At 40.3% G+C, this 25712-nt stretch overlaps 1 protein-coding gene across 1 annotated transcript in view; it reads right to left on the bottom strand.

Annotated features, from left to right (window-relative positions):
• The window catches only part of TTC7A (tetratricopeptide repeat domain 7A), a 2391665-nt gene that overhangs the window by 706285 nt on the left and 1659668 nt on the right, over positions 1 to 25712 (bottom strand). Inside the window, exon 16 of the mRNA XM_044060227.1 lies at positions 17597 to 17716. Coding sequence (XP_043916162.1) covers positions 17597 to 17716 — 120 coding nt within the window. The remainder of the gene's footprint in view (positions 1 to 17596; positions 17717 to 25712) is intronic.

Consider the following 25712-nt stretch of genomic DNA (forward strand, 5'->3'; position numbering starts at 1 on the left):
AATAGCAGCGGTGACAGGGAGTCACCCTGGAATATCCCCCTTTGAATTATTATACCTGGAATAATAAGTTGTCCTTTGTAATGGCTTAATTGAAAAGTGGTTTGCCACTGTTTCATAGTCACTGTAATGTAATTGATCAGTGTAGAGTGTACCTTATATATTTTTAAGCACTCTTTTATCCATGAATTTGGGATACTGTCAAATGCTTTTTTGTAATCAATTCATGCCATACTTAAATTCTTGCACTTTATACAGTTCTCCATTATGACTTTACTTAGCAACAAATGAGCCTTTGTTCCATATGACTTTCTTTTATTATCCTTTTGCTCTACTGCCATGATTGAATTTCTTCTAAATGACTATAAAATCTAACGGCATACATTCTGGTGTATAGTTTATACATCATCAAAAGGCAAATTAATTGTCTATAATTTTTAGGGTAGCTTGCAGGTTCACTCTAACTGAAGGGCCACAAATAGTTAGAGCTGGAAAGCATCACTCAAACAGCATCACCCTAAATACTGGGGTACCACAAGGTTGCGTACTCAGTCCACTTCTTTTCCCAGTTCTAACTCATGACTGCACAGCTATGCATCAGTCAAACAGAATCATCAAATTTGCAGATGACACCACAGTAATTGGCCTTATCAAGAAGGAAGATGATGTGGCCTGCAGAGAAGAAGTGAACCGACTTATTAATTAGTGTACTGAGAACAGCTTAGTACTAAATGTTGGGAAAAACCAAGGAAATCATGACAGATTTTAGGAAGAAGAAAAAGCCACACACCCCTATCATCATCAATGGTGCCACAGTGGAAAGAGTAAATAACACAAAATTCCTAGGGGGTACATATCTCACAAAACCTAATTTGGGGCACAAACACCTCCTACCTTATAAATATAGCCCAACAAAATGTCAACACTTCTTTAGGAGACTTCTTAGAGCTAACCTCCCCCCACAGGTCCTATTCACCTTCTACACAGAGAGTGTACTGACAAACGACATTGTTGCCTGTATGGAAATTGCTCTCAAGCTGATTGGAAGGCACTGGATAAGATTATTAAACAGGCCATAAAAATCATTGGCACCAACTTTCAATCCCTACAGGATATATATTCAAACAGATGTTATAGCAGAGTCCAAAAACTATTGAGGGATATTCACCATCTGGCTCATGGACTGATCAAACTCCTGCAAACAAGGAAGTGCTACAGAAGCATTAGATGCAGGATATCCAGATTCCATAATAGCTTCTTCCCACATGCTATCAGACTGCTGAATAATAAACCTATAGCCTAACACACTATATGGGTGAAACATTTGTGCGCAATATGTCATTTTTTAATATCTCACTTCATATGTCTCTCTCTCCACTAGGAAAACTGTGAACTGTATGCTTATGGTATATATTGGTGGTGGGTACGTTTACATGTGTGCCTCTCTTATTTATTATAGCACTGTTTTTTGCATATCCTTATATTTCTACTGAGTCTATTCCTGCTGTTGTATTTGTTGTGTTTCTGATGTAAATAGAGCTTTCAAATTAGTTTTACTTTATTTAATTTTTATATCTTATTTTTATATTTAATTTTATTTAAATTTTTATTAATTGTATCTATCTTCCTTCTGTAAACTGTCATTCATATGGTACCAGCCTGAGTATCGAAACTTGGTGCAGTGATATACACTTTTTCCTCTGTGTTGATCTGTATGACAATAAAGTTTACTTTGACTTTTGACACTCTTAAGTAGGAGTATTGCTTTTCCTGTTGTTAGCCAGGTTGGTGTCTGTTCGAGGTGTGCATATAAATAGTTCTTACTCATGGCTAAATCTTTGTGTAAAGATGTTAATACTTTTAACCAGAAGTTAGGTACTACATCTGGGCCTGGGGTTTTCCAGTTAGAGGCTTTTCTTAACTTTGTTTCAATCTCTCCAGCTTTTAATTCATCCCATTTCATATCCTGCACGTTTGAACTTTATTCTTTCTTTTACTTCTTCTATCCATTTAGCATTTTTGTTATATTCCACAAGATCTACATAAACATTTCTCCAAAATGTATCTATTTTTTCTTTTTTATTGGTCATTCAATTCCTTTTACCTTGTTTCCAAATTCTCTATAAAACTTTTTGGGGTCATCAATAAATCTCTTATTTTGTACTTTTCCTTTATATTTATCTGTGTATCTTCTAAGTTTTTCTGCCTGTGCTGATACTTTTAGTTTATTACTTGCAATAGTGCATGATAAATCCTGATTCTTTATAATAATGCACATTGTTTTCATCACTTCTATCTTTCTGAGTATATTTGTTGATCTGTTCCCTCTTCCATACTCTTCTAACAGTGACACTTCTTGTCTTAATTGCTTTATATTTTTTTCTATTCGATACTTCCATGATGGTATTTAATTTCTCCCCTTCCTTTCCCTGACTAGCCTGTGTTCTTGTTACAGAATTTTGTCTGCTTTTAATTTAGCTGCACAGTAATATATCTTGTTTACTTATATTATATTCCAAGAATCTCTATGGACAGTCCTAATTAGTGTTCATTTGTTTTATCAAACTTCTAACTTTTTGGGTTTTATCGACATTCTACAGTCTCTTTCTTTTATTGATCTTAATATGTCTATCTATCTCTAGTAAATCAAGCAACTCTTCTCTCAACTCATTTTCTTCTAAACTGAAGGCACATTTTTGTTCTCCATTTCCTGTGGGCCTTCTATGGAAAGTTCTATAGCATCTTCCTGTGGCACATTCTCTTCAATATCCTGAGTCATTCGTTGCTGTGTCATATGAGAACTCACTAGCCTATCACTCCTCAACATTAACTTTGTCAGAGTTGCCACAGTTTCCAGTTCCTTCACTTCCTGTCCAGCTTCAAGTAAACGTTTATACTGGTTTCCTGTGAAAGGCTCCAAAATATCTTCATATGGCAACTGACGTGTTGCTTCCCATTCCAATGGTTTCTCCTTCATTTAGATGTCCATTGCTATATCCTGCTGTAGTGTTTTCTGAGTTACATTTCCTACACTGAATCCTTCACTTTGCAGGTACTCCATAACCTCAGTCTCTATTTCTTTATCTTCTCCATTACGAATCTCCTTTTCTACTTTTCTTCTTTGTCTTCTTATTTTTTGTATTGTAAAGTTTTCCATCTCTGGATTCCTTTGCCTGCATTTCTCTTCAAATATCTTGGGTGCTCTTTTTATATTGATTAGTTTTGCTTTCTCCTTTGCACAGATGTTGCACCATATTACATCTCTTTTTCTTTCCCATGTCCATATTTCTTCTTCACATGTCTCCTGATCTTTGTGTTTGTCCTTACTTTGGGGACTCGTTCCATCATGTTGTGATATAACTTGTGTTAGACCTTCCATACCAAATCCTTCACTTCGCATGCATTCCATAACTTCAATTTCTATTTTTTTAACTTCTACTTACTAATCTTCTTTTCTACAGTCCCTCTTTGTGATACTATTTTTTGTATTGTGAAATTTTCCATATCTGGATGTCTTTGCCTGTATTTCTCTTCAAATATATTTGGGGCTGCGTTTCGTGTACTGATTAAATTGGCTTTTGACTTTGCATAAATATTGAACCATATCAAATCTTCCTCAGATACTTCTTTTTCCAAACAGATCAATGTTTCTTGGTCTATATACTGTTTTTCACAAATCTGTTGTATTAATGAACACAAATTTTTATTTGGAGCTTCCAACAGTTTTTCTTGTGGAAGTATTTTTCTTTCCTCTAGTTTCCCTCTTAATCTTTTGGCCCCATTGTAGGAATGTTTCCATATTTTGAGGATTCCACTTTGTCATTTTTTCCAGTCTTGGCACCAGTGTGCTTACCAGGATTGGGCAGTTTTGTATCCTGGGTCTTGTGCATCCAGCTATCTTTTTTAATTTTTGATCTACTTCTGTCCATGATATATGCTGTATAAAATACAGTCTATATAATAGTGTCATCTTGGTGAGGATTTTGTGGAAAAACAGGGTACACCTTCTGAAGGTACCCACCAAGACTTGAGGATGAATTCAATTTCAGCATTGCTACTCTCCTTTGCTTGCTGACTTATCGTCTCTCCATTCAGAATGTTTTGCTCCTGGGTATCTGGGCTGATGGTTACAATAGAATAAATCTGTAACTCAGTCCTGCTCAAGAACATACTCAAATGCAATACACTTTCTAGTAAAAACCCATGATTTATTCATCTGTTTGTTAAGTGATTAGGTGGAGTGGTCTGCAGAATTTTTTCAGCTATGGTCTGGGCTCAGTAGAACACACAATGAGCAAAGACATACAGTTTAAATTCACAATGCATTTAAATATATTGTTGTTGCATATTGTTTTAACCATAGTATGGTTGATCCATTTAACAGAAAATACCAGTCTAATCTGTGAAAATACCCTCTTAGCAGTGTCCAGTTCTAAATGGTGAACTGATCAGTATGAATGGTAGTGTTTATTGGACTTCAATGAGTGATCTGGTTGTAGTTTTGTTGGTAATCTCTTCAGATTTTTGTGCAGCTGAATTTTCTATTGCATCCAACTGCTGTAGGTTCTATACAGGGTATCTGCTAAGAGAAGACAATAGCAAGTATACTGAACCTATAAACATTTGGGTTAGTACTACTTCTATAGAAAGTATACTGAACCTATAAACATTTGGGTTAGTACTACTTCTATAGCAAGTATACTGAACCTATAAACATTTGGGTTAGTACTACTTCTATAGCAAGTATACTGAACCTATAAACATTTGGGTTAGTACTACTTCTATAGCAAGTATACTGAACCTATAAACATTTGGGTTAGTACTACTTCTATAGCAAGTATACTGAACCTATAAACATTTGGGTTAGTACTTCTTCTATAGCAAGTATACTGAACCTATAAACATTTGGGTTAGTACTACTCAGGAAGTAACTTGGGACTAGTGCTACTCTTCTGCTTCCAGTGATAGAATGTGCAAAGTTTAATCTTAGACAGTCTTGATTATAGTCTATACTCTTAACAGCAACCAAACTAACCAGTTGTATACCCCTGTTGTGCCATCCCCTTGTAGATGATGTAATAAGGATCTGTAACTATGGATATGTACTTTCCTACTCTCTCTAGGGCCAGTTTGGCGGATATGGGTATCCTGAGACGATGTAACAATTTTCTCAAGTTTGCTGATATCCTTCTAATTCTTAAACAACCTGCTACAGTCTGTGAGAGGTGTAGTTTCACAATGTCACTGGAGGCAAGACACTCACATACAAGCGCTTATATTAACAAACAGAATATCAGAAATATACACGCACACACCACACTCAACACACACAGTATGGACCAGACACATAGACGCACATATGCTGAGGCTCTTAAATGTAACCCCCCTAAACTTCAAAGGTCTTCCAAACATTGTAGTTATAATAAATATCCTCAGCAACCTCAAGCATACCTCTCAACCATACCAAATCTTTCAGTATTTGAGGGCAAAATAATGGGGTGCCACGAATTCCCAAGTGGCCCCTTTAATTCCCGATTTTTTTTCTGCTACTAGTTTACCACTTTAAATTTATGGCTGACATCACCACACATCACCAACCTACAGGGTGTGCATGATGACATCAGCTATTACCTGCTGGACTCGGTCAGAATTTAATTTAAACTATTTGGAAGGAAGCAGCAATTCCGGAGGTATTGTTTTGCAGAGTCTGCCCACATGTCTCAGCCAGCATCCAGGTAAGAAAAAAAAAAAACTCATGGGTTGGGCCTATAGGGGCATAGCTTTCTACCGGCTGTGATTTTTTTTGTAACTTTATCTGCTGCCGCTGCTGTGAAATTGTCTGGGGCCGGAAGAATTGTGTAAGCAACTCTGCTGCTATCCATTTAGCTATCTGCAAGTTCAAAGATTTTCAAGTATTTTCTTACTGGAGTGTGTAGTATCTGCATGTCGTTCGACCTGAAGTAAAAACAAATCTGCTAATCTGTTCGATTTCATTATTGGTGTGTGTATGTAAGTAAATTTGCTGCTCGTTTCTTGTGTACATTCGTTTCTGGGCTGAAAAAAGAAGTGTCTGTTAACAAGCCGTGTGTCCCTGGGTTGAACTTGAAACAACTAAATCTTGTGTGTGTGTGTGTGTGTGTGTGTGTGTGTGTGTGTGTGTGTGTGTGTGTGTGTGTGTCTGTGTGTAAGTAAATCTGCTGCTCATTTCATTTCTGGGCTGAAAGAAGTGTCCATTTATAAGCTGCGTGTGTGTAAGTAAATCTGCTGGGCTTTCAGTAAATCTGCTGCTGGTTTCTGTTTCTGGGCTTTCAGTAAATAATCTGCTGCTCGTTTCTGGGCTTTCAGTAAATCTGCTCGTTTCCATTTCTGGGCTTTCAGTAAATAAATCTACTGCACGTTTCTGTGGTTTCAGTAAACCTGCTGCTCATTTCCATTTCTGGGCAGAGGGCTTTCAGTAAATAAATCTGCTGCTCATTTCGGGGCTTTCAGTAAATAAACTGCTGCTCGTTTCTGGGCTTTTAGTAAATAAATCTATTGCTCGTTTTTGTTTCTGGGCAGAAAGAAGAGAGAGTGTGTGTGTGTGTGTGTGTGTGTGTGTGTGTGTGTGTGTGTGTGTGTGTGTGTGTGTGTGTGTCTGGTCTGTTCCTCTTAAAATTTTTTTAGCAATAAGTGAGAAGGAATTCATTAAATAATGATTGTCATTTAAGTTTCAGTCTTCCTATCTTTCAGGAAGTGCATGGTAAGACAAAACATTTTATTCTAGCAAGTTTTCTATGATTATACAAGAAATGTTTAAAATGTGTCCCTGGTTTGGGGTCTTTGCCCCCCCCCCCATAAATGTTGGCTTTTTCCAGGTTTCTTGTGCTGCATAGTTCTTCAGGGGGGAGAGAAGTTTAGTGCTGCTTTTGCTAAGTCTGTTTGTGTTAGTAGCACAACAGGTAAAATACTTGCATTTGATGCAGAAGGCTGTGGATTCTACTCCCACAGTATGTATGTGGATTACTGATACTGTACTGTGTTGTACTTTTAAAGGGAGTGAATGATGCAATCCTGAGAATATCCTCTTTGGAGGAGATACCTAGTAACTATGAACCTGTTATTAGTTTGCCATCCATTCCCTATTGCAATATTACTAGCTTGTCATTTTTTTTTGTAATGTAACATAGGCAGTTTATTCCTCAAGGGCACAACAGGCAGTTTACTTATAGATAAAACAATGAAATATAAAGTGGTTTGTTAGCAGCAACCTCTTCATTAGTCACGGATCTCTTTAATGTAGAATTATTTAGATAACTTTTACTTCTGCAGAGACTGCATATTTACTGATACTGGTGGAAGTAGAAGTTTGAGTAGACTTTTATGATGGAGATATTCTGACTTGGACAGTTTTGTCACTATTGGTTCATGCACTTTGTTTCATTGCTTACTTCAAAAACATTCAAAACAATAATTTTAAAATTCACTGTAACAAGTGTGTTGTATTATACAAGGAATACAATGTAATATGATCAGAAAGGTGTTATGTTTCATGTGCAGGGGGCCTATGATTTGAAAACAGCCCAAAGGTAAACTTTATCTGCCAATGGCCAGATGCCTTGAATGTGGGTTTCAATGAATGTCAGTTTACTTTCAAGGGCAGAGAAGTTTTAATCCCCTAAATCTATTTTCATTGTGAGACTGTATTGCTTTGTTTAGCAGATGTCTATTAGTGTATGTGCTATAAAATGTAAAATAAGTTTTAAATGAAATCCAAATTATTGTAGAACTAAAGCAGTGTGCACATTAGTGTTTATGGTAAATGGGGCGGCAAAATAGCCAAGTAATGGGACATTGGAATGGCTACAGATGGGAGGGTTGTCTATGGAGGGGGGGTGCCACTCGACTATGATTTTTGTGAGTGGGGGAGGGCGTCAAACTCAGACAGCCCCGGGTGGCACAAACTCTAGCTACACCACTGATCAGTAAGCTATGGAGAATGTCTTTGTGGAGGTCCTACCAAACTATAATATTCTTTTGTTAAGAATAGAATATTGCTAATGCCTACCATTAAATGTCCTACTTTTACCACAAAACCCACATACTGCAAGTCACCAAAAACAAAACCCTAAGGTTCATCTTCTCCATTCCCAGGAACATCATTGCTACACATTTTAAAAAAAATGTTAATATTTACTATAGGGTCAGGGACCACATTTTGGTTGTCTGTTCTTCAGTTTGCATTTGAAAATTGGTACCCACAATTCCATTGGGGTGGGTGGGGTTACATAATTATGTACGCAAATTTTATGTTAATCAGTGTACAGATTTGTACCTATTTTTCATGGGCCTTTGTCAAGATTTTTGATGTTTCCAGGTTGAGAGGTATGATCTCAAGAGCATTCTGTCAAAACACCAATCACAACACACATAGCCACGTCTCATGCAGTCCCAAATTGTAAGCCCATCAAGCAAACCACAACACAACTTAGTATTTTGGTTATAAGACACTCCATTGTGAGACACACAGGTGGCCCACTCACCAGGCTGTATAAGTAGAAAATCAAGATCAGTTGCCTATCAGGGGCCAGAATCTGCTGTATTATACACACACTCAGGTCGTTGAATAACACGTACTTGTATAACTCAGTCACAATCCATGTGGGTGTAAACGATCTAAGACATACCTCCCTGGATTATATGAAGAGAGATATGATGGAGGTGTCAGACTATGTGCCCCAGGTATGTATCAACCTAGCATTAAGCACTGACACCTTTAGATTTTCTTGGGTTGGTTGTGCTGTGTTGGAAGGTTTATCAGTTTGGCAATGCCTAAAAATGGCACAGAAAATAATTGACTTTAATAATGATTGTCTTAGTTTTTGGCGCCATTCAAAGGGGATAGAATATTTGTCAGCCTGAGATGATATAGTTAATAGACCAAGTTGCTTTGCCACGGATGGTCTGCACCTGTCCCCTCAAGTACGTCAGAGGTATGTAAAAGAGTCACTTGTACAAGAAGAAGAGAAGGGGAATGAGGAGATCTCAGACAGCAGTGTACAAAGAATAACTAATTCTTGGATCTCCAAAAATAGTTCTTCAAAAATAAAGTTACTTTCCCTTGAAATGGATTACAAGAATTGGTGGTGGAGAAGGAATCTACAAAGACATTCAAGATGGCATGGGTTAGGGACAGATGGTTGAAAGGGAAGGGAGAGCTGGGTGCAGAAAAGTTGGCTTTTTATATTCTTATCTCAAGCAAATCTATTGTAACTGTGTAATATAACAAACTCACAGTCTTTCTGTCAGTTGCTCAGCTAGTAACAAAATCATTGATACATCCTGTAGAATGTTGTGCCTTTGTAGAGAACAAATGCTGAATAGAAGCCAAGATACTCCTAGATTGACAATAATTCATTAACTTACATCTAACTGTGGCTATGTTGCCTTGTCCGAGTAAAATAAACATATCAAGTACCTTTGCTGCTGACATACAGAAATGTGGCACAGCATGCATCTTATTGATCTTCTCAGCTATTCTACTTGGACTGAATTTTAAATCAAATTCCTGAAGCTAAAAATTTGAGTTTTCTGCTAAACTGTCTTTCAGTGAGATAATTCCGATTGGCTGCAATTAAAGCACTTTTCCACTGCAATTTACGCTTTTTACAAGAAACATATAACATCCTGTAAACAGGAACTCTTCATTTCTATAAATATATCACTTCTGACAACATGTTTTATACTAGTAAACAATACAGACACTTCTAGCCTTCATGACATGCTTATTCAGATTGTCTTATGGAAGGAGTATGTGTATCACGTGGCACACAACTCCACAAAGTTAGTCACTGTGATACCTAAAGCTGTATACTGCAGATACTTTATGTCCCTTCTTCTCCAATATGTATTATACATTGAGGATTTTGTTTCAAAGGAGTACTGCTTTGCATTTTTTAACTCAGAACGTTCACACTCTAGCAATTCCAAAAACACTGTCCAGTCCTTCCCCTTTCATTTCCACCATACTATTCATATCAGTATTACACACGATTATCCTGAAGTACCCTTAATAGAACCATAAAATTATTACTCCACTGTAGAGAAAAAGAAGTTATGTACTCACCATAACGTTCCATATTTGTAGTCCATCTTGTCCTTCATTTTTACACTTGGGTCCTCGGCTCCGACTCGGCAATTCTCTAGCTCAAAGTCTTCTGCCTGGCTCGTGGCAAGGAGGTATCCCATCATGCACTGCTGACATATCCCAGATCTTGTTTGCTGCTAGTAGAAGAAACTATAGAGGAAAGAACAAACCATGGAGAAAGGTCTCAAACGTAGAGAGAGAGTAAATGTTTAAATTCTCCCAGGTCATCGAAGGAGGGGGCAGGAGGGTGGGATAGTAAGAATGAAGGATGAGATGGACTACAAACATGGAACGCTATTGTGAGTACATAACTTCTTTATGTTCTGTAGTCCTATCTCGCCTTCATTCTTACACTTGGGACAGCGTCCCTAGCACCTTTATCTTGGGTGGCTCATGGGAAAATATTTCTGAGTACTGTGGAACCAAAAGACGATCTGTTCCTGGTAGCCACGTCCAACTTGTAATGAGTTATGAATGTATGAGAGGTAGTCCATGTTGCTGCTGCACAAATGTTATCCATAGGAATTTTGGCTTGGAAGGCCACTGATGTAGAAACAGATCTAGTAGAATGGGCTTTCACCTTAAAAGGGAGATCTTTGCCACTGGACGCATAAATGAATGAAATGCAACTTGAAATCCAGTGTGATAAAGTATGTTTTGAGACTGGTAAACCCTTTCTTGAATCTGAAAAGGAATGAAACAATTGGTCAGACCTTCTGAAATTCTTGGTTCTATGAAGATAGAATCACAGCTGTCTATGAACATCAAGCTGGTGAAATTTGTATTCTGCCTTATCGGAAATTTTTGGGAAAAAGACAGGCAGTTCAATGGATTGATTAATATTAGCCTGTGAAGAGGCCTTACGGACAAATGAAGGGTTGGTCCACAGGAAAACCCTGTCTCTGTGGAACGCCAAATAAGGTTGCCTAATAGAGAGGGTTTGAAGTTCTGAGACCCTCCTTGCAGATGTGATGGCCACTAAAAATATGGTTTTCCATGAGAGGAATTTGAGATTGCACACTGCTGACAGTTCAAAGGGAGGCAAAGTCAGTTTATGAAGGACAAAATTCAAATCCCAGGGTGTCACAGGGTCTATGACGGGGGTCTCAATAATGTGGCACCTTTAAGGAAGGCTCTGCACAATCTATGCGCCATAAGGTTAGGTTCATTAGCCAAATGGAAGGTAGAAATAGCTGCCAGTTGAACTTTAATAGTGGCAGTGCCTGACCCTTGAAGAAACAGTTGTGTAAGAAACTTCAAAATCGCAGAGATGGGGGATCTGTAAGGATCAAGATTTCTATTGTGAGCCCAAAAGGAAGAACTTTTCCACTTACTGGCGTAAATCTTTCCAGTTGAAAGTTTGTGAGAAGATGTCAGAATATGTACCACATCAGGAGAAAAGTCGTGAAGCCTGACTAGAGATTGAACCGGAGCAGCCACACTGTCAAATTGAGAGTGTGGAGAGAGGAATGGAACACCACACTGTCAAATTGATGGTGTGGAGAGAGGAATGGAACACCACACTATCAAACTGATGGTGTGGAGAGAGGAATGGAACACCCCTGACATATGCATCAGTAAGTCTGGAACTGGGTCCAGAATCCAAGGTTCATCCATTAGGTGAGGTCTGAGGAAGGGGAACCAAATATGACAAGGCCAGTAAGGAGCAATGAGGATCATCTTGCATCCCAAGGACTTTGCTTTCTGAATGACCTTTGATATCAGAAGAAAAGGTGGGAAGGCATAAAGAAGTCCCGAGGGCCAATCGTGAGGATCAGGGTGAAGTAACTGCTGCATTTGGCATTCAGAGGGGTGGTAAAGAGATCGCAGCAAGGCTTACTCCATCTGCAAAAAATCTGTTCTGCAATGTGTGGATTCAAAGACCATTCGTGAGGCATAAGAATCGCCCTGCTGAGCCTGTTGGCTATCACACTTGTTTTCCCCGGAATATGCCTTGCAACCAGAAAGCATTGGGGAGACACTACCCACTCCCAAATCGAAGGGCCGCTCTGCATAGGGGGTAGGATTTGGTCCCTCCTTGTTTATTTATGTACCATACCACTGACATATTGTCAGAGTGAATTGCAATCGTCCCTAGAGGGAGAAAGCTGTGAAGTGCTTGCAACACCAGAAGCACTGCTGTCATCTCCAGGACATTGATATGCAAATGAGCCTTGTGTTCTTGCCACGTGACTTGGACTGTTCTCCCTAGATAATGCCTTCCCCCACCCTATCTGGGAGGCATCTGTGGTCATGTTGGCGACTGGGGGAGATGGAACAAAAGGTCTGCCTGTAGTCAGATGGCTGGACTGGGTCCACCAGCAAAGATCCTGTTTGCACGGTTCTGTTATCAGGATGGGGTGAGAAAGAGGTAGTTGCTGCAGAGACCACTGGGTGAAAAGTAACCACTGTAGAACCATGTGCAGCCTGGCCAATGGGACTAATGTTATAATGGAGGCCATCGTACCTAGCAATTTGAGTACCGTCTTCGCTTTTACTTTTCGCTGTGGAAGTAGACTCCAAACTTGTTGCCTGAGATTCTGAACTCTCTCTATGGGAGGTAAGCCCTCACTGAGACCGTGTTTATTTCTGCACCAATGAAATTCACATGCTGAGAGGGCAACAATGTAGATTTTTGCCAGTTTATTGTAATTCCTAGTTGCAAGCAAGTCATAATGGTGGCATCCCTGGCTTGTAATAGTAGATGCCTGGTGGTGGCAGTCAGGAGCCAGTCCAGGTACGGAAACACTTGGAATACAAGACATCTCAAGTGAGCCGTTACCACTGCCATGCATTTGGTGAACACCCTGGGGGCTGTGGTAAGACCAAAGGGCAGGGCACGAAATTGGTAATGACTGGCCCCCAGCCAGGTGAGTAAGTGACTCCTTGATGCTCTGTCCATTCTGATGTGGTATACATCTTGGAGATCTATGGAGCACATCCAAATGATCTTTCCCCTAACAACGGGAGTATCGACTGTAACGTGACCATTCAGAACTTGGACTTCGTTACTGATTCGTTCAACTTGCTGAGATCCAAGATGGGTCTCAAGTCCCCTGTTCGTTTGGGCACCAAAAAGAATCTGGAGTAAGTCCCTAATCCTACTTGGTCTGCGGGGATGGGTTGGATGACTCTCTTTCCAAGCTACTTTTGGATTTCTACAGTTGCTAAATCCCTGTGATTGGGTGGTACATCCGGGATTCTTCTGGTCCAAGGAGGTGGGAAAGAGAAGGGAATACAGTATCCTCTGGTAATTATCCTTTGTTCCCACTTGTCTTGTGTGATGTTGCACCAGGCTTCTGGGTACAAAGATACACGGCCCCTGACTGTCTCCAGAGATGCACAGTCGGGCCTCCTTTCAGGAGCACTGTTAGGGACGACCACGAAATGAATCACAGATTCTGCGGCCCTCCCCTGCCTCTACGGTGACGTCTACCGTTATTCCCTCCTCCTCTCCCTATGGAGAAGGAATCACCCTGTGCATCCTGGAAAAAACCTCTGAGCCTTTTTAAACCACATCTTTCTGCCCATCTGCCCTTTGGGATAGGGTCTAGAAGGAACGTAAAAATGTACTCCAACAGCAGACAGGGTTTTCCCTTCCTGTTTGCACCTGGTGAGTGTGTCCTTTACCTTAGGTCCAAACAACGAGGATCCATCAAAGGGGGCGTTGGTAAAAGTAAACTTAAAAGTCTCCGCAAAATTACACAGATGCATCCAGGAGTGCCTTCTAAGAGAAACTCCTGAACCCGCTGCCCTACTCTCTCCATCTGCTGCATAAGATATCAGCCTCATGGAGGAGTTAACAATCGAATTTAAGGTAGACATCTGTGCATTAAGCTTATCAGATACCGCTTCAGATACGTTACCTTGGAGAGTATCTCCTAGCTCTTTCAGGAGATCTCTCTGGAGCCTAGTGAAATGAAAGAGGTAGTTCAGCGATCTGAGTGTAAAAGCCGCTGAAGAAAACATACGCTTCCTGTACCTGTCCATCATTCGAGACTCCTTGTTCGGTGGATGGACAGTGGAGGAAGTTTCAGCTAGTTCCTTTTTGGTGGCTGCTGCCACCACCATGGCATCTACCGGCACACCTTTGGTGAGAAAATCTTTGTCCTGAGGTGCTGATAGGAATTTATTCGGTCTTCTAGGAACTGGTTCCACAGTATCAGGAGTATCCCATACCTTTCGACTCACTAGATCCAAAAGTTCATCGAAAGGTGGAGATACCCAAGATGTGGAGGGTTGAGACTTTTAAGCCTTCAGGTACACTGACTCCTCATCAGAAGGGGAGGTGGAGGGCCAGCCACCTCTCTGCTTCAGGATCTCAAGGATATCTGCGAAGGAGATATCATCAGAAGATGACTTGGGTGACCCTTTTGATTCCTCGAGGTCAGTGTCTGGTGTAATGGACTCATCGGGGGAGTCGACATGCTTCCTCTTACAAGTTTTCTTCTGAGGGGGCTCCTCAGAAGGATATTCTGGGAAGGTCTCTGAAGACTGGGGAACACTCATACAGGGTTCCTGAGGCTGCGAGTCTCCGCTGTGTTGGATGAGAGAAGGTGCTGAGACTGAGGTTGGTGCTTTAGGGAGGAGAGTGTCGGTGCCACTAGTTGGAACTGAAGACTTGGACAGAACGCTCCTCATCAGCTCGAAGGCCGATCCCCTCTGCCCTGAGGACACCCCTTGTTCTGAAGGAGCAGAGGCAGTCCTCGGTACCAAGGAGACAGGGTCCGAGACAGACGTGGGGTCTGAGCTCACCTGAGCTGAAGCACTGAGAGGTAAGCTAGGAACCGAAGAAGTTTGGGTCCAAGCGTCCCCCTCAGGCCTGACCGGAGAGCTTAGGACCCTAGACCCCACGGAAGTACCGAAGGAGTCGGAGCAGATATCAGAACTGATAGGCCCACAGAGGTATCTTGAACCGACCTTTCCACAGCAAGTGGCACCAACATCTCTGGCTCTGAAGGGCCGTGGTGGCTCGGATGAGGAATGGTGATAGGGTGGACGGGCTCAGTAGGCTCCGGAGCTGACTGGGATGGAGCTGAAAGTAAATTTGCCAGTGCCGATTTCTTCAGGAGTCTGTGCACCACTCTCTCAATGTCCTCATCAGAAAGGCTCCTAGAGGACCTGAAGTATAATGTGGGGGACCTAGACTGCTAAAAAATAGGCGATCTGAGTGTCGGAGAAACCGGACGAAGTTCCAGCGACCGGCTCCGGGACACAGATTCAGTTATCGGCTCTGTAACCTTTGGAACCGAAACTGATTGCTCCACATCAATAACATCTGTCGGCACCAAAACCAATGGAGCCAAAGAGGAAGTAGTCAGTTTAGAAATTTTCTCTGGCGGCTTTGAAGACACCGAATGAGTAGGAGACTGCCTTTTTGCAGGTTTAACTTTGTCTTTCTTTGATGAGGGTGACTTGGAACTAGAGGAGGAAGAAGAAGCCAATTCTTCCTCAAAGGAATGCTTTAAGAGACCTTTCAGGTTAAGTTTGTTTTTTCTCACTTGAAGGACTCGAGGACTAAAAGCATGGCAAAAGGAGCAAGACTCTTGAAGGTGAATAGCACCTAAGCAATATACGCAAATAGTATACCCATCTGTCAAGGAAATTTTTTGAGCGCACTTTGAAAATTTTTTAAACCCTGAAGGTTTGCGGTCTTTCAATTCTTTAAACATATCTGCTACCGATATATATATATATATATATATATATATATATATATATACATATATATATATATATATATATATATATATATATATATATATATATATATATATGGGAACACTTCACATAATCGAATTACTGAAATCTCGAATGTCATATGGTCGAGACCATATGATCGAGATTTCAGTAAATCGAAGATGTGTAGTGTGTAAAAATAAGAGTTTACTTACCTTAATACATTGCGTGCACACAGAGGCAAGGATTCTTGTACGCTCTGTGTGTACGTAATGTTTTTTTTTTTTGTGGTGTTGACAGGAAATGAGAAATCTCCCATTTTGCGCTTCCACATACAGCGCAAGACGGGAGATTTCCCATTTCCCCACTGTAGCGCGATCTTGGAGTTGGTATATTTAAGTGGGGGGGGGTGTGGGGGGCAAAGTTTATTGTTTTTTTTTTTTGGTTTCGCTTCAGAAGTTCAAGTTTACGAAACTCGATCTTTTGCTTACGGTTATTTGCAGTTCGAGATTTTGTAAATTCGAGCTTCTGAAGTGAATCCATATACATATATATATATATATATATATATATATTAACACCGATAAAAAATCAAAACACAGTGAAAAGCGCCAAAGCAACACAGGAACTACCTCTAATTTAAACGGTTAGCCCTAAAGGAAAAACAACATACAGGTAGACAGAGGACTAGGTCCTCTAACTTAAACGGGCCTAGCCCTAGAGGAAGAAACACAGGACAGACAGAGGGCTAGGTCCTCTAACTTAAACGGGCCTAGCCCTGGAGGAAGGAAAAAACACGAACGACAGATCGAGGACTAGGTCCTCTAACTTAAATGAGCCTAGCCCTTGGTGAAAGATAGCTTTAAAAGAAGAAAAACAATTAGGCAAAAGCCCCAAACAGCAAAAAACCAACAGTGAGTGCAGGGGTACAACAAACAGGCCTGCGGAAGAACGGCCAAGAAAAAAACAGCAGAAACACAGAAAACAATGCCAAACAAGTTCTTCAACAGACACTAGACTATAAACAAATACTAATACAGCTTAATAAAACTTGCTTAAACACTATAAGTCGAATAATAATAAGAAAAAAATTCCACTTAGCCACGGCCAAGAAGAAGCACTTCTGAACTCGTCAAACAGCAAACGAGATCTGGGATATGTCAGTGGTGCATGATGGGATACCTCCTTGACACGAGCCAACCAGAAGACTTTGAGCTAGAGAATTGCCGAGTTGGAGCCGAGGATCGGCTCCGAACAGTGTAAAAATGAAGGCGAGATATGACTACAGAACATATGGATTTTGCACCTAACCAAAAGTCTCATGTTTCACAAGAACTTAAAGAAAATGCAGCACTACCTCAGTAGGCCTCCCACTAAACATTATAAATCTGAGGTTACCATATCTCAAGGTAAGGTATATTTAGTCGAATGGAGTTTTGGTGAATGATGTTCAATAAACATTTTGCATGGACTGAAAACGTGTGCTTCAGTATACCATGCAGTCACCAGCATCAACCCTTATAGTGATCTATGTAATTTCACAAACTGCAAACATAAAATACATATTAAAATCAATATTTAAACATAGAGTTTTATTTTTAGTTAACAGAGTATGTTCACACCTCAGCGTAGTTTTGTTTCCAGGCAAAAGGCTGATGCAGCACCTTGTATCATCATGAATAAAGGACTTTGAGAAGTTTATGTACCCATTGCACATGTAGCACATTCTCTATTATTATCTCAGATTATATTTGCTGTATCCTGATTAATAATACTAAAACAATGTAAAGCCCTCACCTTGAAACATCTAATGAATTGAACACTGTCTGCCAGATGTAAAGTATGTGTCTGCAAGTCACCAAAGCTTCTTCAGGTCCTTTGTACAGCCATTCAAGCTTGATTTTTGTGAAGTGCAAACTAAAAACATGGAGTAAATTCTGATTAGTGTATTTGTCATTATAGTAAAGAAAATATCACATTCAGTCTTTTGTTACACTATATCATTTCAGCATCAGCATGGGAATAAATCTTAGAAACACATATGTCATCCATTCATTAAGGAATATACTGAGCACCATACAGTCGTGAAAAGAACTTTGACTAACAAAGTACTTACGTGTTAGAAGACGATTCCCAGATTTAAAGGAATCACTAGACGTGTGCACAGCAATTACTGTCTTCTGAACTGATGACATTTAAAAAGCTACTGAATTTGAGATCCCAAGTCAGAAAAAGGTTGCTAAGACATGCATCATAATCAAAAGTCATACATTCAAGTATACAACTGTTCATTCTCTCCTCTACTGTATACCACTATAAAATGAAGAGATTTGAAATCCTGCCTAGAAGTATGAAACATCCGGACATCTCTGTCCTCTCTAATCTTGAGGTTCTTGTAGTCAGCCTCTTAAATGTCAGCTACAACATCCTTAAAGCTGCAGTATTTGCTCCATGCTAACACATGTTCAGAATAATGTACAACTTGTTAACCAGGCACTACATTTTAAATTTTTAATTTCAAAAATAAAATACTTCCCTGCAATAATGACAACTCAAAAGCAGTCCTGTTCTTCTGTATAATCTCAATAACTGAAGAACCAGTGACAAGTTGTTTGGCTTTTCTTTCAGTTAAGGTCTAAAAAACATCAGCAACACTTCCTCTATTTTTTATTATTTTCAGACGACTAATTTCAGCTTGAAACTTTACAGAAATCAACAATATAAAATATGAGACAGAGACTGCCATCAACATAGCTTATGCAAGTGTCTTAGCAATGAGTCATAACCAGACTTCCATGGTATCACTGCAGGACCTTTGGTTTCTTACTGATGTCTCAAGCAAAGTATAAAACTTAGCTGTCTGTTCTTTACAGAGCACCTTTTCTGTAGCTGTCACCAAAGCTTCAAAGCAGAGTGACTTTGAGAAGAAGGCATATAAAGTCAACCCACATGAATCAAGAGTTTGATAATTTCGAAGTTGTAAGTGCTATGCTCATGTTGGCAAGTTAGAGAAAGTAACAGGGTGGATGAAAAGACAGCAAGCTTCAAAGAGTATAACACAAGCATGTTTTCGCTGCAACTTTGAAAACGGGCATTCAGACTTTAAATAATGCAAAAATTTAAAGAGACAGATTAAGGTGTAACTGCTGCTTTTCATATGAGTAGTACATCACAAAAAGAACATCTAGGTGTACCACAGACAGACATATGAACAACTACACGACATTTCCTCTCATTTCAGTTAAAAGCCCTGTAGAGCAACTGCATATCACTTATAAAAATTAATACTTGACAAAGGCAAAAATGTTAACATGTTTATATACCTGTAACTAATGCTAATGATACACAGATGTTACTAACAGGAATACACTAAATAATATGATAGAAATGCTAAATAGTGCTGTGTAAAGGACTAAGTCGGTAAGTAACTTGGGTTTCTAACTCAGAATCAATGTTTAATGATAGAATTACTTCTCTCTCATGCCACAGGACACATTTTTTTAATTCCTTGGCAAAGTGAACCCTTCCACTGCAGAAAAGCATGACATTTTTCATATGTCACTTGTAAATGGTATTATAACTTTTCTTTTCAGTTCATAATATTTTCTTCAATTCTTCATCAGCTCAGTCTCTGTAGGGCAGAATCCGATCAAGTGCAATAAGATAGCAGCCCTGAGGCTGTTTGACTAGGAGTCCTGACCAGTATCAGCACATCAGGTATTTTTACCTTTATACTGTTATTTTTTACTGGGGGTCCATGGCCTCCTCACTTGAAATTCACAAGCCTGAAGAATGAAACTGGTCACCATTCAGTGTTGGTGTGATACAAGAACCCATTATCCATACTCCCGTATGCAAGAATCCTCCATCAAGGCTGGAGTAATGGCAAGTCCATTCATCTACCTATTGGTGTGTCCCTGGCCCATCCGTCTTTGAATATGACACCGCTCATCCACCTTTCCTTGTGTGTCTTATGTTATTGATCTTACTGTGCATGTGGTTCTGAATACCCATCCTTCTAGGGGGTGTACATCTCATCTATCATAAAAGCTCTGTCATTCTGTGGTATTGGTTAGGTCTTTTATTAAGCGGTCACTGCAAACTTGGTTTGTCTACCTTCTCCATTTAAGATCTCTGACACCATCTGTGTTTATTAAAGGCCCTGATCATGATACAGTTTATTCTAGCCACTTAGCAGATCTGTAGTTAGTGACTACCCAATGATGGCTATTAGTAAAATGTCAATCTGATCTGACATTCTGTAGTAAGAATCTTTATGTTCAACATCTTTGTATCCTGTATAGGAAGGGTTAAAATGTGAAACTGCATTGCGTGCAAAGAAATAAGCTAAAATGAGTTGTTTTTCTTGTAAGGAATTTGCTGACCAGAAAGGAATGCACAGATGTTACCTTGGTCCAGGCACAGGCCTATCTTGGGACTGACCTCTGACCAAGGAGGAGTGCATAGATGTTGCCTTGATGTAGGCACCAACTTATCTTGTGTCTGACTTTTGACCATCTAAGGCTCCAGTGAGTGAATTTATAGCCTTGACTGAAATTCCTTGTCTAGTAACCAGCTGCTGTGTATGTGCAGAAGATGGTATAAAACCCATGTAAAGTGTACAGAAATTAGACTGCTGACATACCAAGAACTTTGTGGCAGGTCTCCATGCATGTAAAATAAACTCTTTTTTGGCCTACCTTTTTGCTGCGTGATTCTTCCAGTATATGTTAAGAGTATTAAAATCTTTTGACATTTCTGGCCCAAGAGTGGGGCCACCTCTTCACGGCAAGAATCGCATAAGAGGGACTGAAAACCTGTACAGGAAGGGAGAACGAATCTGCTCCCTTGAATGGAAAGACCTCCGACAAAGAAGTCAAGTAGAGGCCAGTCACTCTTAGATTCGATCCGTGGACGGTGATAACGGGCGGAGAACCGCAGAAAGGTAAGCGTAATGTTTTTTTCCCTCTTTTTGTATTGTTCTCTTTTTTAAAGAACAAAGGGACTAGTCATAAAGGAATTTCTTTTGTTTAAATTTTACAAAAGACCGGTAGAGATCTCAGGAAAAGGAAACAGTTTTTCTTTTAAATAAGAAAAATGGGAAACAGTTTTTCTTTTAAATAAGAAAAATGGGAATAGGAAGCAGTTGTTGTGTTAGTAAGGGCTGCTTAAATAAAAGGACTGAGGATGAGGAATATATGTTTAAATTACATCCGAAAAACTTGAAATATATGAAAAAATGGAAGAAAAATTATGGGTTTAGTGGTACCTTAAATAGATCAGAATGTCAAAATCTAGTGAGAGACCTGCGCAGGGACACAGGAGGTAAGGTTAACAAAAAAAAAAAGGTAGGATTTCCTCAAGCACGGAAATGGTTAGAAGAAGCTAATAAGAGATATAACGAACAATTTTCAAATAAGGGAAGTAGTGGCTCGAGTGCAAAAGGTGCATCTTTTTGTCCACAAAGAAGATGACAAAACATCTATTGTCTGTCGTAAACCAACAGCCCCACCCTTGTATCCTGATGTCACTAAAGACAGGGTTAGTCCACCCCAGTATCAAAAAGAAAGAAGCAGAAAATCAAGAAAAGGTGTCCTTCGTAGTTTTACAGGAGGCAGAGAAGCAGGGAAAAATACCCTCCGTAGTTTTACAAAAAACAAGCAGAGGAGACTCTGGAACTACGTAACCATAGTATAGACAAATCAGAGTAAAAACAAAAAGAAGCTAAGGTACATACCCTGTCCACAGACTCATATCCCCTTACATGCAGATAAATATCTTGAGGAAAAGAAAAGAAAACAGGCTCAAACCTTTACGGTGAGCGCGGATGAAATACTTATGTTAATGTAAGCTCCGTCCAACAGAGGTAGAGGAAGGGGATGGGGTAGAGGCAGAGGGAGAAGGAATGTAGGACATTTTTGAAGATTACGAAGGCAGACAAAAGAGGGAGGAATGTTTTAAATGCAGTAAGAAGGGGCATTTCGCAAGAGATTGCCAGAATCCTGGGAAATCCGCTGCTGCTCCAAATCATAGTTCAGCATGACTATATGATGGCAGCACGGATGAACCGGACCCAGGCGCTGAGGTCGACTGGCAAGAGCCAGTAATGCAAAGTGAGGATGATTTTGAGGATGCAAATGAAGAAGGTAAAGGGGAATGTGCAGGATGGGAACATGAGATGACTGACTTTTCGGAAAAAGGTGAATATCAGGTTGTTAGCCTGACAGCTCTAGCTACGACTATGCAGTTAGAAGTGCAACCAGTAATTATATTACAGGTTGAAGGGAAAGACATAGAATTTCTATGTGACTTAGGGGCTTCCAAAACCTTACTAGAACATACTGCATTGCCATCCAATGTGGCTACTGATGACTATGTACTAGTCAAAACGGCCGATGGCCTCATTTATAAGGAACCTTTGTCTAAACCTTTATGGTTTACGGACCCAGAAACTAATCAAACTATTAGATTTCGAGTGATTATCTCCCGGATTTGCCCTGTTAACTTAGTAGGAAGAGATTTGATGCATGTTTTTGGAATAGCAGCGGTACCAACTGCATCAGGAATCTTGGCTAAGCGTATGGCAATCCAGGATGAAATGTTGCAGGTAGGGCAAGGGGATTTACATTACTGGTATAGTAATGATCTTATTGAAACAGGACCACAAAGCGTGGCCAAAGAGTTAACTAATCTAGCTTTGAGCAAATACGGTATGGCTATCCAGTTACCAGAGGCTGCCAAACAACTACACTGTACAATGTATTACAGAAAAAATGTGGGACCCGATCCCAAGTATGAAGAACAATTTTTTAAACATAAGGTGACCAGGATTCTATTACAAAATCTTTATTGGGACAGAGCAGGGAACTCAGCACAAGAAGAATTGAAGCTACAGTCATTACCAAAATCCTTATGGTCCCTAGGGCAGCACGACATTGGGTTAATGAAAACAGCAGGACAGGTTAAAATAACTCCAAAATCCGATTTTAGACCTCATAAGCGTCAGTATCCATTAAGCAAAAAGGCAGAAGAAGGCATTTTACCAGTGATCACAGCTCTACTTATAGCTGGGGTTTTAGTTCCATGCACAGATTCACCGTGTAACACACCCTTGTTCCCAGTAAGGAAACCGGACGGGACCTGGAGAATGGTACAGGATCTGCAGGCTGTGAATGCTGCTGTGGTACCAAGGGCTCCTATGGTCCCAGACCCATCTGTGTTGTTAAATGATATTCTTCCCACAGATAAGTATTTTTCTGTCACTGATATCAGTAATGCATTTTTTTCTATCCCTCTACAGGAAGATAGTAGGTTTTGGTTCGCCTTTACGTTTATGAGCAAGCAGTACACATACACAAGACTGCCGCAGGGATATTGTGAAAGCCCTACAATCTTTTCGCAAGAAATGTCGACAAACCTGGCACAGTTTCAACCAGAGCATGGCTGTCATCTACTATTATACACATCTTACTGGCTGCACCCACGGAGGCTGTCTGTGAGTCCGAAACTATTCGGTTATTGCATTTCTTGGCGAAAGAGGGACATAAGGTAAACAAATCTAAATTACAATTTTGTAGAACTGAAGTACGGTATCTAGGCTATACCATTTCAAATGCTGGTAGACACTAGATAGCTGTAGAAAAGAAGCTATTTTACAGGCACCAATGCCCAGTACAAAAAAAAGAAATGATGTCATTTTTAGGAATAACTAACTTTTGTCGTAGTTGGATTCCCAGTTATGCAGAGGAAGTGAGTCCACTTTCAGAACTTATTTTTGCACTTTCCATGGCAGCACATGATGCACTGCAATGGACAGATAAGGCAATACAGGCATTTACTAGGGTAAAGCAACTGATAGCAGGATCTGCAACACTTAGCTTCCCTGACTATAATAAACCTTTTGTTCAGACAGTAGATTGTAAGCAGGGCTTTATGACATTGGTTCTGTTGCAAACTTATGGGGATAAGTTGAGACCATTAGCTTTTTATTCCAGTAAACTGGATACAGTGGCACGATCGTTGCCACACTGTGTACAAGCAGTAGTCGCAGCTGCACTGCCCGTGCAGGCGTCTGCAACCCTAGTTTTGTTTCATGACCTTACCTTACGAGTACCGCACTCTGTCGCGGTAATACTTCTACAGGATAAAGTTACCTTTCTCTCTCCTAGCAGACATTTGTCCTGCATGACAATTATCACAACCACACATGACCATTGAGTGATGCACTACTCTTAATCCAGCCACACTGTTACCTACACCTGATGACGGTGCCCCTCACGTGTGTTTAGACTTAATACACTCTAATGTCTTACCAAGACCAGACCTTAAGGATCAACCTTTGGCAAATTCAGACTGGACCCTGTTTGTAGATGGGTCAGCACGTGAGAATGAGGCAGGTATTACACAAGTGGGTTATGCGGTCACAACTGCGACTAAGGTGCTAGAGGCAACACCTCTCCCCAGGAACCTGTCCGCACAAGTGGCCGAATTGATTGCTTTGACCAGAGCATGTACCATCTCTAAGGATAAGGCAGTTACTATCTACACAGATAGTCAGTATGCTTTTTCCACGGTCCATGTCTTTGCACAGCAATGGAAAAATAGGGGAATGGTTACGGCCTCAGGAAAGGAAATAACCCACAAGGATTTAATCCTTAGCCTCTTACAAGCTGTCCAACTGCCATGGGGACTGGCCATCTGTCGCAGCGCGCTAATAATGCCAAGGATCCAGTATCACTTGGAAATGCACTGGCTGACAAAACTGCAAAAAGTGTAGCCTTAACCTCTACTTTTGCACTCGAGACCACACAAAAGGAACTTCACCCTACAGATAAATTTGATCTACAAACTTTACAAGTAATGCAGGAACTTAGTACAGTTCAGGAAAAACAGCGATGAGTTAAATATGGGGCTATTCAGAAGCAGGGAGTTTTTGTAGGTCCAAATGACAAGTATGTTTTGCCAACAAACCTTTTAGGTATGCCTCATTTGTGACGCATGGCCCATCTCATCTGGGCCCTGCTGCTATGGTTCAGATAATCCAGCAAATTTTCTGGACCAAGGGCTTTATAGCGTATGCTAAACGATTTTGTTATCGTGCCTGCTTTGTGCACGATACCATGGTGGTGGGGTGCGGATCACCCCAGCAGCCTTCCCGCTGCCTCTGTATCCATTTCACACAATCTGTATGGATTTTATTGAACTAACTCCTGTTCAACAGAAGCGATTTGTGTTAGTCATTATTGATGCTTTTACAAAATGGGTAGAAGCTTTTCCGGTAGCACACCCAGATGCACTGTCAGTAGCCAAGGCTCTTACAAATAACATTATCCCTCATTTTGGGCTACCTACACGCATCTATTCTGATAATGGTACACATTTTGTAAACCAAGTTATTCAAAAACTGGCTGCCGTTTTCCAGATCGGGTTAAAATACCATTGTGCCTACCACCCACAGTCAGCAGGGTTGGTTGAACGCCATACTGGCATTCTCAAAGGCAAGTTACGTAAACTCATGGCCAAGACACATCAGTCTTGGATAAACTGCTTATCTCTGGCACTCCTGTCTATGTGTACCACTCCCACCTCAAAAGGGGTCACACCATTTGAACTATTATACGGGAGACCTTATTACGTCCCGCAGTGGCAAGGTCTTTTGCCTGCGGAACGTGAGGGGGGTAAAGAGATAGCAGATTACATGAGGAAAATGCAGACAAAAACTAACACTTCTCTAACGAATGATTATTTTTCAGATCAGAAGAACAACAGGATCCTGAAAGTGGAACCAAAAAACTTGAGGAACACTGATTAGTACTAATCTTGTTTTGTATAAATATCTGACTATTGTAGCAATGCAGAGAAATACCGGAAGGGAGCAGCCTTTCCCACCAAAGCATTCCAAAATAACTTTGTT

Source organism: Protopterus annectens, chromosome 1.part0 (assembly GCF_019279795.1).
Source record: "Protopterus annectens isolate FY-2018-M chromosome 1.part0, PAN1.0, whole genome shotgun sequence".
NCBI classification, from domain to species: Eukaryota; Metazoa; Chordata; order Ceratodontiformes; family Protopteridae; genus Protopterus; species Protopterus annectens.